Genomic DNA, 14,181 nt, shown 5'->3' with positions numbered 1-14,181 from the left:
GAATTGTTTCTTTTATAATCACGTAGATCTAATATCTACGTATAAGATCTACAATTTTTACTTTTATTAAAATAAAAAAAGTTATAAATGAAAAGATAATAAATAACAACAACAATATGTAAAATAAAATTTTAAACTTAATGAAAATAAATACATGAGTAAGTGGGAGATTAAAAAAACTATATAAAAGAAATAAAAAGGTAGAATGATTAGGATTTTTTGTTCTTAAAAACTTCGTATCCTACCCTTATCCATTTTCAAAATCAGTTGTCATCATGTCCCTAAGCTTAAACCCTCAAACCCAAAATCCAGACTTTTAAACCTCATGTTTGTTCTTCGTTTTCCCTCTCAAATTCTACTCGATACCTTATTCTGGTATCGGTTTTATTGATCTTTTATATTCTTTTCTCTTGGATTCTACATTAACAGGTTCAATTTCCATTACATAATTCATTGCCCACCTAACAATTGTTCGCTTTTTGCCAGAAACTAGAATAAATAATATTATTGACTGAAAAATGGCATCTCTTTCAGGAACTTGGCTGTATCAAGGTGTGTTCTGTTTCATCTCCTTATTTGTTTGATGGTTGTGTTGTATGAGAATGAAAACTTTATCTCCTTATCAGTTTTTCTATTGCTTAGCAGATAGAGGATTAAGGCTTCCAATTTATGCAGATAACTTCATTTCTAGGAAGCCAGGTTTCACTTATCTGCAGGTTTGCTTCTATTTCTTTCTCTCTTTCTTTTTTACTGTAATCGTCTTTGTTTTATTGGGTGGGGGTTGGTGCAGATTTTTCAGGGTTCCTTGCAATCGCTAAATTGCTAGCGAACAATTAATAGACATGCCCTTGTGGCCAGCAGTCTAAATTTTAAGAATGTGGCATTGATTAAATCTGTCAGACAGTAGCTTGCTTGGACTAGGAAGGATGTTTTAGCAGAGAATAATATTGTGCAAGGGGCATTGTTTTCTAGTGCAGTAGTTTCTCAAGTTGAAGACCTAGATGTGGTTTTCATTGAGCTATAGAAACTTACTTGGAATCTTGAAATTTGTAGAAAGGAACTTGCTTTTCTTACTGCTTGTTCACATTTTGGTGACAGAGAGGAACTGTAAAACTCGTTTAGATATGTAAAGCATATATCTAATTCTTTTTGCCTCTTGTTTTTACTCTCAAAATCACATATTGGGCCTGGCTTATCTGCTAGCCAAAAATCTTGCACACGTTGTGTCTGTCTCCTTCTTCCTCATTATCATCAAAACAAAAGGGACATGCATAAGCTCATCACAGGAAGATGAGAACTATAGAATGTCTATTTTTTTTCTTTTTCTTTTCCTTCCTTCCTGGCTTAGAATTATTTTGGTAATTGGACGAGATGATGGAATGGCCCTGGCAAAAACATTTTTGAAGGAACAAAATTATTGTTTTTATGCTGCTAAGTAGTAATTGGTCATGTTCTTTTAAAACAGAATCGAGCCAGAAAGGCTGCAGGCAGCAGGCTGCTATCACTTCGCTTCATATTTCTGTGAAGAATCTGCAGCAAACTTTGCATATGTTAAAAGTTTCTTTTTGTTTAATTAATTTGGGGACACTATCTACGATAAAATTTTGAACCAACAAATGGATACATGTGTATCAATTGATCTAAAAGTTTAAGCAGTAGATAAGGTCCAAGAATAGTTTTATATATTATCTCTAACACATCCCCGCAAGCAAATGAATGACTCTTAGACTTGAAGCGTGTACAACACAGGTCCACCTCACAGTATGGAGTTTTTCATTAATAAATGGAGTTGCTAGGATTTGAACTCTCAATTACATGATCTAAGAGACTATGATAACATGCCACTGAACCAATTAACCGAAAAGCTTAATATAATAGGTAAGGCCAAAAATAGATTTTATTATTTTCTCAGAGATAACCCCTCACATAAATGCCTTTTGGGTTTGAAGTGTGTACAACATAGGCCCGCTCTACCATGTGTTGAAATTCAACAATAAATATTGCTGTCAGAATTTGAATCCTGAACTTCTTAGAGTCTGATAGCATGTCAAGGAATAATTTATCCAAAAGCTTAATCTGATAGTGAAGATCCGAGATAACTTTTATATATTATCTCTAACAACATGCCCTACCAAATAATTTCTATTGCAATCAGTGTTGGAATCGGTCTATCGTCATAGACCATTTATGCAATGTTATTATTGTTTCAATGATTATCTTATATATACTTGTGGTCTATTGGCCTAGAATTTGTTTATTAATTGGAGTGGGAGTCTGAATGTCTTCCCATGTTACCATCACATAATTTTTTTTTTCTTTCCCCTCTGATTTGGTATATACTTTTCTGGCTCTATTTGTAAATCTTTTTCACGACCTTGCAGACATCTTTTATAGGTTCATTTTCAGCTGGAATATTGCAAGTTAGGTTCAGCTCTAGAGGCCCTCTAAAGCCTCAATCACTTCCCTGTATAAAGTGTGAAAAGAAGGATGATAAGATTGAACATGTATCTGTTGAACGATATCCCTACCATAGCTACATGGACTCCACGTCTGGGCAACTTGAACCTGCATCAGGTGCTCGCGCTAGTATTCCAGAACAGGAGTACTGGCCAGAAGGCACTGTTGATCGAGTTAGAGCTGCCAGGGCTCCTGAACCAAGAGGCACATCAACTGGATCTCCATCTTATGGTGAGAAGCCTGGAAGTAGGAGAAAGAAGTATAGAACATCAGCCACTGCTCCTGAAACATCTATAGCGAACACAGGAACTCTGGAGGCATCTGAGAGTATTGAGGAGACAATTGAAGACGTCAAAGATTCCTCATCTGATTTTGTTGTTTATCAGCCAGAACCCGAGGAAGAACCAGAGTCTGGATTCGACTTAGACAAGAAACTGGGACGCCCTCATTCATTTATTGATCCAAAAGTGAAGAAACCAGTAGAGGGGACACTTACAAGTGAAGAATTATGGTGGAACTGGAGAAAGCCAGAAAAGGAACAATGGTCTAGATGGCAAAGGAGGAAACCTGATGTGGAAACTGTTAGTATGTTTATATCTGAAGGATGTTGATTGCTTTTATCAATGTACTCCCTGCTAGCAATATTTGACTCTTCTATGAAAACAATGCATCCTGTGCTACTCAGATTGAAGCCTTGACATTTTTATTACATGCATTATATTCATTCTGGATGTGAAGATGTTGTGGACTTTGGAAAATAAGTCATTCTTTGCTGCAACGTCTCTTGTCATTAATCGACATCCTTCGTTCCATAAGCCATTTCTCTTCTTTATTCCTTTTATACTTTCTCCTTAAATGCGGGTCCTGAGATTGTTGTTGAGGTTGATAACCCAATCTCGTTTATTTTGCAAGTGGTGGTGTCTGTTGGGGTGTGAGAAGTGAGTGTTTGGGGAAGTTTCCTTGCATAATTGTGCATGTTGGTTCTCAGAAGTCAAATTTTGGTGACATGAAGTATTCATAGGATAAATGTTGGAAAGATTGAATGATGTTTGAAATCTGACTTAAAATTTGTTTGAAATTATGAATATTCATGGAGTGAAATTTTGAATAATCACTATTCACATGTATATAATTTTTGGCTTGATATTCATCACCTTTTAGAAATTGAATGTTTTTTTTGTGTGTGTGTGTGTGTGCTGTTTTCTTGGAACTCAATTTACATGGCTGTATGATAGATTGTAATTAGATGACTATTGACAAATGGAAATATGAATTTGTATCCTGCTAGTATTTTAAATATGCAAGCCTTCTCCTTGCTGAAGTGTATTTTGGTGTTTGAAGGTTTTTCTCAAAGCAATGGCTGAAACTGGACAAGTGAAACTTTATGGTGAGACTCCAACATTAACAGAGTGTTCTCTTTACAGAGCTAGAAAACATCTTTTTAAAGAAGAAAGGTAAATATTGATCCTTAACTACACATGCACACACTCATATATGCATAATGTAGTAATTTGTGACATCTGTGCAAGGTATCTCTGTCTCACGTAATAATAGATTTAGTCCAGATATATGTAAATAATTGCAAGTAAAACTAATGATGTGATTGTGGCGTTAGCAAACAAGAGACATATTTGGTCAATTTCATCTTACAGGGTGTTTGAGAAGGTCGAATTGGCATCAACTTGAATAAGAAAACAAATAATAAGCATGGAAGGGTTTTATGCATGTTGAAAACCAGTAATGTAACCCAATAGAAAGTGTAAAAGCACCTTTAACCAAATGTTTAAACAGGTGATAAGAAGCTGTCGAAAAGAGGATACTTGTGAGGAAGATGGGAAAGAATACAGGACAATCTTTGAGGGATGCCTACGTCACATACTTCATTTATGGGCTTTCTGCCATTAAATATTGAAGTCTTCTAACCACAAAATATATGGGTTGTAAATTACAATAATTGGGATGTTTTTCAGCTTGCTTGTGTCCAAATTTCTCAACTATAGTCACTTCCAGATACAAGCATTGAACTTTTTGAAGCAACTTTTCAAGCTTTCAAATTCTTTTACACAATGGATTTGCAATTCTCATTACGAAGCATTTTCTGTTGTGCAAAGTTTAAGAAATGCATAGTACATAACCTTAAGGCCTTTTGTTTCTTGGTTTTCTAACAGAATAGTGAGATAGGGCCCTTGTGCAGCCTCCCAAAAATTTGGAGTGGAAAAATGTATAAACAAGGACTGTGAAATGAGAGAGAAGGGGAGTCAATAAACTTTGAAGACTTCCTAGTATGATGGAGTATGTAGATGGAGAAGAGGTGGAAATAGAAAAAGGGGTAGGGCTTATATAGAAAGAGAATGATATTTGCTACTAAGCGATATATCACAGGATTAGAAGATGACAAAAAGAACAGTATGCTAATTTTCTCTTATGGTAATGATTTCAAAAACTTATGAGTTATCAACTACCAACTGAGATAACAAAGCTTTGCCAGTTCTTCTAAAATAACCAATTTACAAATATGGTGTCATCTGCCAATTTCCTATAGAACCAACCAATAGTCCAAAACTATTGTGAGGCTTGCTTAGTGACTCTTAACTGCAATTCCTGTGGTGTTGCCTTAGTTTATGCACAGATAGCATTGAGACTGAGTGAAATCTAGGTCTGCTGTAATTTCTTATGGCCATAAGTTTACAATGTAGCTAAGGCTACAGCACCGTAGATGGCCATAGATAATGCCTTATTACAATCATTTTAGTTTCTAGTTTTCAAATTTTCTTGATATTCCTTACTATTATTTCCATTGGTTGCTTTTCTACTAGACAGTTAGAAAAACTCGTCTGCGGCATGCCAATACAAATATTTTTCGGATATATCTATCTCATGGATTGCGTCATTGCTTCTTTATGTAGACTTAAAGCAGAACACGATAGACTGGAAAGTACGGGTCCTATTGCATATTACTCCGAATGGGTAAAAGATTGGAAGAGAGATAGCACACCAGAAGCTATTCAGAAGCATTTTGAGGAGACCGGTGAAGATGAAAATACCCAACTAATTGAAATGTTCTGCCATCAAACAGATCGAGAATATCGCATAATGATGGGGACAGATATTCGTATTCGTAGAGATCCTTTAGCCATGCGAATGCGGGAGGATCTGATAAAGCAAAGTACATTCTTCAAGCTGATTTATGTTGGTGCATCTTTATCTGCTATGCCATATAACTTCATTTTATGGTCCCAAATTTGATTACAAAATATTATTACCATCTACTATCCAAATATTTACTCTGGCAATCTTGTTACTATTTCATATTTATCTCCCCATATATGTAATTTTTTTTTTAAATTTGTGTGTTATAGTTATGAAAATCTAATGGTGCTTCTTTATGCCCTTTTGAATGTGACAATTTAGTTCACCCTTGCAGTTTGGGGTGGAGATCCAGTTTACCCAACAATAAACTACATCCAAGATCCAGATGCAATAATGGATTACAGGGGTCCTGATTTTCATGAACCGACACCCAATATGCTGGCTTTCTTGAAAGAGGTGATTCTCTGCTTCAAATCTTTACTTCTTCTATCACCTTATAGAATAAGGTTTATAGTTAAGCAGGTTGTCATTGACTGCCAAAGGTTTCCTTGTCGTGCCTAAAATTTTGAATCATCATGAAAGTATATCAATTTTGAGAGATCAAACTATGAAGCTCAAGGATGTTGCTTTAGTTAGATGATCTTCAGAAGTCAATGAAGTTAGCAGACTGACAACAAAACTATCTTGCCAGCTGAGAGTGCTGGAAACTGATTGAACAAATTTTCTCAGCTGATGTGTATGCTCTTGCAGTTGTCACATATTTGGATATTGCCCTATCTTTATCTGGTTGCATTTGTGGGTGATTACTCAGTTCAAGTAGGATCACCTCATGAATTGTCCAATTCAATTTATGCCAATCATAAGCAGTGTTCTGAAATCTGGTTGAATTTTGGTTTCTCATTAGTGCCTGAGAATCGGATAACGGTTAATTAACCTGGCCTCAACAATGTTAAGGTCATGTTTACAATATATTCTCAAGTTCGATAGGTATCACTTGGGTCAAGTGTGGAAGAGGATTTACTTGCAAGTTCCATTCGTTAAAGTTTACATTTTTATTTTTTTAGGCTTGTTTTCATTTCAATTCTCCAAAGCATCAAGTCCCTTCCTTCTGTTGATCCTGGCCTTGTAGTTTATTTTCAAGTATCCTCAAAATGTTTTAATTTTTTCTCTTACCTATTTGAAATCATATCATTAATATATCAGAGTAAAATGATTTGCTTTTAGGTGCATCAAGCCATTATTGTTATTCTTCAATTTGTGTTGACTTACTTCCCATTGCTTTGTTTCAGCATGGCAAAATTACACCGAGGGAAGAGTTTGAAAAAATTCTGGCAAAAGAGAAGACAGAACAACTTGAGGTAAATCATGGAAAAGGAAACACTCCCAATTAGTTGAAGAAATATCTTTCTGTTCTTGTTCATGCATGATTTTGTAGTTACTAGTTATGTTGCAAGAGATCTCTTCTTGCTCTACCATGTACCTGTTTCCCCCATTCAAATTGTGTCTCTTGTCTGCCTGAACGTTACCTTATTGTTTATTTTAGCAAATCTTCACATTATACACGTGACCATGACCTAAACTTTTCCTGATAGACTGCTTTAATTACTGTTTCTGATATAGTTTGGGGATATAACGACTTTTGTATGTCCTTTCTCATGTAAGTTAGCTTAAGGATTTTTAGATTAAGATAGATGAAATGAGTTAGGTGTGTTAAAATTATGATTATCTTTCCCTGTAAGAGGGATATTTTAACCATTATCCCTACATGGCCTTTATTTCTTCTTCTACCTGAGCCATACATTTTGGAACTGTATATACAAGTTCAATATGTAGTATTAATTGTTCATGGTGCACCAGATATTTGCCTAACTGGATTGCACTTGGTGTTCTTTTTTTTTTGTCTATTTTTTTGCATTTCTTTGTTAGACAAACTAGGGACTGCAATTCTGATGTGCTTCAAGCTGGAAATACAAGGAAATAAATGCAATCAATTTTTAATTTACTTTTCTAACATCAGATTTGGTTTATTTGTGGAGGAAATATATATGCATCTGTAAAGCTTCAAAATATAAATGTGGAATATTGTCTTGCTCCATTTTAAATGTGATTTTTTTTTTAACTCATGGTTATATTTCGAGGGGTACTTGTTGCACAAATTGGACTTTAAGACGTTGGAGTTAGAAATTCCTGTTGCTTTTGTAATTAGAATGGAATCAGTGAAATTTCTTACTTTTTATTTATTTATTTATTTTTTATTAGTGAAATTCCTGTCCCTTATTCCTGTTGCTGTTGCTTGCCCCCAGTACACCCTTGTGGTGCGACCCCTCCCCGGACCCTCGCTCAGCGGGGACGCGTAGTGCGACCGGCCGCCCTTTTTTTTTTTTTTTTTTATGGAGGCCGGAAAGGACAAAACCAAACTGGGCCCAAAATAAAGAAAACAAGAAAATAAAAAGTTATACAAGCAACCTGAAAACAGGAGAATAAATAAACCTATACTGAGGGTGGCCTAAAATGTCATCTGACACAAAGATTACACAAAAATTAGGGACAGAGTCCCACCATACTAAATGACAGTGAAGTTTCTTACTTATTAGATGCATTCATATGATGAGATATGTTGAAGGGGGAATATGTAATTCATTCAAATCTGGTCCCAGAGCTTTACTTGTTCTTAAAATAGGTTTGCTAGTTTTCTTTAATTTTTTTGTTAATTATTTAGAATTTCTATTAGGAAATAGTTTTCAAGTTTCCTTACTTTATTTAGGAGGATCCTATCTGGAATAGGGATCTTAATAGTATAAATTGGACATCAACTAGCTCAAGTATTGTCTTATTTTTCTCTATCAAGAATTCGTTCCGATAAAACCTAATTATCTTTGTTGTGCCCAACCCCAATCGCTCTCCTTTTTTGCTAACTATTGAGTTCTATCTATTGCCCTAAGCTCTTATGTTGCTCAACTGGCAGCATAGTGGTCGGTACTGGGAGAGTTTGAAGTAGATGAAAACCCAACAAACTGAGTTGGCTAAAATGAGAAGAGTGATTGAGGAGTTGAGATTCCAGAAGGCAATTACAAATGGTTCGAGATTAAAGGAGACCATGAGATTTAAGAGTATATTGAGGTGTGAAACCATTCATGAAGGTGGATCAACGACTCAACCAGCACGAGGTAGAATAGTACTTTCTGTAATGGTGGAATGGAGTCGAAGAGCAACGTTCGCGCCAAGGCAAGCTTAAAATAAGGACTTAGGAGCACATGAAAAGTAAGCTTCAGAAGCAAGTTTGCTTGTTACTTATACTATGGAATTGCATAATTTATCAATTCAAGTTGGTTTGTCAAAAAGAAGCTAACAAATCACTTTTCTATCTCATATTATAATCAATCTATTAGAGACTAGATCGGAGTAGTTTGTATACATATTGTTGGTGAGGATGCCCATCAGTATGTTTTCCCAGCCAAAAAGCAAGTGTTATATTATGATGCTAATATGCATATATCCGAAGTCCACACCAATTGGCAAAATAATTGAGAAGTTGGATTTTGGGGGTCCAGCATGCCAACATATCGCAAAAGGGGTTGCTGCAAATAATAAAATCAATAGAGTTGTAAACAATGTTGAAAGGAGAAAAGGAAAATATATCGTTCCATATATTATAAGGATATAGAGGAATTTGATGTTACTCTTATTCAAGGTGAATTGTTGATTATACTAAAGGTGGTGACAGCCATGATCAAGGATGAAGAGGAAGAATGGAGAAGACATAGTATTCCTTGAACACATATTATTTGTGGAGGGAAGGGGTGTGATGTTATTGATGGAGGTATTATGGAAATATCACATCAAGGGAGTCTGTAAACAATTAAGCTTCCTAAAATGAAACATCATGAGCTGTACAAAGTGGGCAGCTAAAGAAAGGAATATATTACCAGTAACTTTTCAGTGTTTAGCGGAAGTCAGTATAGTAGGTAACTTAGAGGATGAAGCTTTTTGTGATGTGTCAATGGATGCTGGTCATTCTTGTTGAAAGACCTTGGTTATTTGACCACAATATGGATCACAAGAAAGCGATACTTTTACGAGATTATAATAGGCTTGTATCCTTTTTAGCTTTAGGAAGATGCAAATAAATGACAACTTAAAGAGTTCTACAACCAGCAAAATACATAAATATATGAGTGTTGAAAAGTTTGAAGCTGAAACTGTGAGATGAGTATTTTGTATGTTTTAGTAAATACTGGAGAATGAGGAAGTTTGAAAATCATCTTAATCTCCCTTCAAATCTAAGAATTATTGATTTCAACATGCTATTGATTCGATACCTGGAGCAACTTCGCCAATTCCTGCATGTGAAATGTCTCAAGTAAGATAGAACAACAGGTCAAAGAGTCATTTGAGAAGGGTTTCGTGTGTGCGAGTAAGAGTCCTTGTGCTTGCCCAGCTTTCTTAGCTCTAAACATGGTTTATGTAGAATGTTGGACAACCTTGCTTGAAAACAGAAGATGCGTTATTTGAATGGTTTTGCCCTTATATGAACTAAGTACATCCACGAGGACATGTCAAATGTACTTGAGCCTTTCTTCAAGTCATCCTGTTTATGGATCGTACAGCTGATGTCATGGAAGTTTGGTTTGGACTAGGCAAGCTATATAGGAGACATTTGGTAAAGTGGCTATAGGTATAGAAAGCAAGTAACAGCATTTTGATTTCTGAAGAAGAGCTGAAATGGATTGATCCCACCTTATATGAAGATTACATCAACTTTTACTCGTTGAAACACAGTTTTTTTCCAACCTGCCATCAAATCCCAAGCCTCAACCGTGGACAGGCGGTGGGAACTGCCAAGCACAAGTGCAGTAGAGTAGAGGGGAATGGTGCAATGTCATCTGTAAATTTATTCAAATCTGGTGTTGGAATTTTCTTTCCCACTTCAAATAGGATTTCCTTGTTTTAATTTTCTCTATTAAGAATTTCATTCAGAGGATTTCATTTAAATCTAATTATGTCTGCTGTTCCAGCTAAACACTTGCGTTGTGCTAGTTGTCCAAGTTGTGCTCTGCTCATCTTTTATACTTGAAAGTTGGAATTGTTTTGAAGTAGACATTTTTTGTGGAAGTGAATATTTGAACATGGCGTTTCTTACTTTTGTACTTATCATTTAAATTCTTGATGCTATTTTCAATTAGCTGACGGATATGGATGAAGCTATGGCCCAAGCTGTTGACATTGGTGAAAATGATGTGAGTTTCCTGATTTTATATGATTATCTTACTTGAACTATCTATAAATGTCTCTACTGTGCAATAGTTTTATGACTTATCTTTTTATATTTTGGCATTTGTCTGTTGACACATGCAATAGGATGAAGTAGATGATAGCGATGTTGAAGTAGAAGTAGTAGAAGAAGAAGAAGAAGATGAAGAGGTTGAGGAAGAAGAGGCGGATGAGAAAATTACACGCAATTGGAGCGTTTTAAAGGCTACACCTCAACTTCGCAAATCAAAGGTACAGCATTTTCTAGTAACTCTGACTGTGTTGGTGAGAATTAGACAGGAACACATGCATGAATTTCAAACGTTTGGATTACTGTTCTTCAGCTTAATCTACATGGATGGACTTGTTGTGTTAAATTGTGAGATTATTAGTGTTTAAGCATTATCAGTCTCCATCTCCTTGTTCTGAAACATATCCTTTGAAGCATTTACATAACATTTTTTTGATTGAATCTGCAGGCAAAGCCTAAAAAAGATGGGCGCATGTCTCTTGAAGAGGCAGTAGAAGATTCAGAGAACTTAACTGATTTCCTTATGGACTTTGGAGAAGAAGAATGATTGTGTATTAAACTATCCCCAATAAGATGGCTAGGCCATAAAAGGCCTGTGTTTTTGTCAATTTTAGTCATAAAAACCGTAATATCAGTGAAAGGATTGATTCTTTATGAGAAAACTCTTACAAGGAATGACTTACTGTTTCCTAAAACGATATAATATAATATATGATAGGAATTAAGACTGGAATTCATGAAAAAGAAGGGAGAATCTATGGTTAATGCATAGGACTGTAAATGAGTTGATCAGCGGTTTAGTGTTTAGCTTGATAAAAGTTCGACCATGTTTGGCTCGAGTTATAAGCGATCGGAGCTTAGGCATGTCGAAATTTAGCTCGAAAGCTCGCAAGAAGGTTCAGTTATATGTTATGGACGAGCTTGATTATAATGTTTATGAACAGATTCGGACTCATAGTAATAGTATTTCTATAAAGTGTAAAACTACGTAGTTATATGTGAAATTTTAGTTTTGTAGGTTTTAAAACTATATAGTATGTTAAATAAAATTAAATAAATATGATTAATGAGTTGTTCATGAGTAAAGTTTTTGAACAAGATTAAGGAGTTGCTTTTGAATAAATAAACGATTTGCTTGCAAGCAACTCACGAATGAACAAAATATTGACTCGAGCTCGTTAATTTTCCATTGTATCAGACATAAGCATGATAACACTTCGGCGCAACTCGGTTTGGTTACATCTCTATTAATGTAACCTTAGGCTAATTTTGGATAGAATATAAGAAGGAAAAAACCTATAGCTAATGTGTCCATTTCTTAAAATATTTTAATTCTTCTTCTTTACAATTACTTTTCTTCTTAGCTTTGCATGGCGATAGTGGTAACTGTTCCAAAAAAAAAAAACTACCCACATTTTCAAACTACCCATGCTTCTTTCACTTTTCCTTCCTAAAACCGCTTACACTCTGTAACAGTTTCCCAATGCATATTCCTTCCTCTTTTATCTACTCAATTCTTGGTTCAAAAGTTCTCTCACCGATTTCTTCTCTCAGCGATTCCTTCTTTCCCGCTTCCTTAATCTCAATCATCACTGAATTGCTTACCGATATCAATCCATTTCTCTCTATTGCGCCCCCCCTCAATCAGAATATTCTGTCTGTAGAAATTTGTTTGAGTTGCTTTGAAGTTTGGATGAGTTTGTGCATTTTCATATTCTCGGTGACGAGAATGGTGAATGGTGGATGGGAGAAGATTAGGTCGTGAAACGAGCTTGACCGATCATACTCGGACGGTTCGACTATGGTCATTGAATTCTGTCTTTCGATGGAGTTTGGTAAGCCAATCTTCTATCCCTTCTAATTTTTCCAATTTCACATTTTTTTTATGTGTTTTATGCTTATGCAGACAATGTATGTATTGTTGTTGAGCAAGCTAGAAAGGATCGTGGATTGATATCAATATGCATGTTTGTATTGAAGATTTTTCCGATTACTTTTCAAAATTTATTGAACTTTAATTATTGATTGAACTTCATTAGCTGAAATTTTGGGTTTCAAAGTAATGAATTGATTTAGTTAATTTTATAGCTTAATTTTAGAATATATGATAAGATAATTGGTCTTAGTTGTTGGGTTTGAGATTATCTTTTGAATTTTTAAACATTTGGGGTCTGATATATTCTTTTTTTTTTTTTGTTGATTAAATATTTTTGAACTGTCTGGTTATAGACTAAATATTAGGTTATATTGCACGGACACAGTCAAGGGCACAATGTACAAAATGGACATTGGGAAACTTATTTCTAAAACATAATCTTCATATAATAACCTTCAAACAAAATCAGACATAAACATGAAATGAACACGAACACAATGAAAATGTCATGTTATTATTTGATTTGAGAACCTTGGTTGGTTGAATCATATGGCTTTATTTGAGATGTAATCAAATTATGTATTCAATTTTGATTATAAACGTGTATTAGGCTAAAAATTCTCATGACTCATTGTTGTTAATTATTGTAAGTAGTTCACTCTAATTACGGTGAAACTTGCAGGCTTTCTAGACTGAATTTATTATATTCTTCTAATTGCTTGAGGAATTAGACAACTATCGTTAAAAACAATTATATCCCTGGAAAAAAATAATGAATCCAATAAAAACCTAAAATTTATTTTAAATGTTCTCAAGCCTTTTGTAATTTTTTACAGGATAGTTTATATTTATTTTACAGGACAATTTCAGTGTTGATTTCACTTTTTCCTATGGTTTGGATCTCTAAAGTAAATACTAATTGACAAAATGCTCAAAGAATCACGAAAGTACATACCCACCATGTCAAATATTGGAATTTAATGGGCTTGCTACGGAATCCACACATCGCTTAAAAACTCTGAAGTTTCAGGGCAAAATTTCAGAAATTCCAATCACTATCCTGGTGGATAGTGGAGCCACTCATAATTTCTTATCTAAGAAATTAGCTAAGGCTTTGGGCCTTCCAATTATTAGAATTGCAGGATTGAGAATCAAGTTGGGGGATGACCATAAGGTGTGTATTGAGGAAATGTGTACAGAGTTGCCAATTTCAGTAGGTGATTTTCAATTTAAGGTGCCAGCCTTGGTGTTTGATATGGGGAATTTAGACATGTTACGAGCTTGATTATAATGTTCATGAACAGACTCAGACTCGTAGTAATAGTATTTCTATAAAGTGTAAAACTATGCGGTTACTTTAGTTTTGTAGGTTTTAAAACTATATAGTATGTTATATAAATTTTAAATGAATATAATTAATGAACATAATTAATGAGTTGTTCATGAGTAAAGTTTTTGAACAAGATTAAAGAGTTGC

General features: G+C 34.8%; 1 protein-coding gene across 3 annotated transcripts; it reads left to right on the top strand.

Annotated features, from left to right (window-relative positions):
• Nucleotides 1-234: 234 nt before the first annotated feature.
• On the top strand, nt 235-11,561 carry LOC136209045 (protein PLASTID TRANSCRIPTIONALLY ACTIVE 12, chloroplastic). Of its 3 annotated transcripts, none has more exons than XM_066000395.1 (11): nt 235-375; nt 487-552; nt 676-716; nt 2,382-3,038; nt 3,799-3,911; nt 5,364-5,623; nt 5,882-6,003; nt 6,837-6,905; nt 10,731-10,784; nt 10,906-11,049; nt 11,277-11,561. In XM_066000395.1, exons 2-11 carry the CDS (start codon nt 519-521, stop codon nt 11,373-11,375), a joined length of 1,593 nt encoding a protein of 530 aa, XP_065856467.1. In that variant the 5' UTR covers nt 235-375; nt 487-518; the 3' UTR covers nt 11,376-11,561. The 3 variants fall into 3 exon arrangements, with proteins under 3 accessions (XP_065856467.1, XP_065856466.1, XP_065856465.1); XM_066000394.1 differs by having other exon boundaries at nt 646-716; XM_066000393.1 differs by having other exon boundaries at nt 643-716.
• The last annotated feature ends 2,620 nt before the right edge of the window (nt 11,562-14,181 follow it).

The sequence above is a fragment of the Euphorbia lathyris genome, chromosome 10, assembly GCF_963576675.1.
Source record: "Euphorbia lathyris chromosome 10, ddEupLath1.1, whole genome shotgun sequence".
Taxonomy (NCBI): domain Eukaryota; kingdom Viridiplantae; phylum Streptophyta; class Magnoliopsida; order Malpighiales; family Euphorbiaceae; genus Euphorbia; species Euphorbia lathyris.
Note: the sequence above shows the minus strand (reverse complement) of the source record. Positions and strands in the feature narration are given on the sequence as shown.

Excerpts from the sequence above, each read along its gene's own strand:
- LOC136209045 (XM_066000393.1), top strand. The coding sequence starts at position 519 with ATGGCATCTCTTTCAGGAACTTGGCTGTATCAAG. Across the intron at positions 5,624-5,881 it reads GGAGGATCTGATAAAGCAAA|TTTGGGGTGGAGATCCAGTT; the intron begins GTACATTCTTCA and ends TCACCCTTGCAG. Across the intron at positions 11,050-11,276 it reads CTCAACTTCGCAAATCAAAG|GCAAAGCCTAAAAAAGATGG; the intron begins GTACAGCATTTT and ends TTGAATCTGCAG.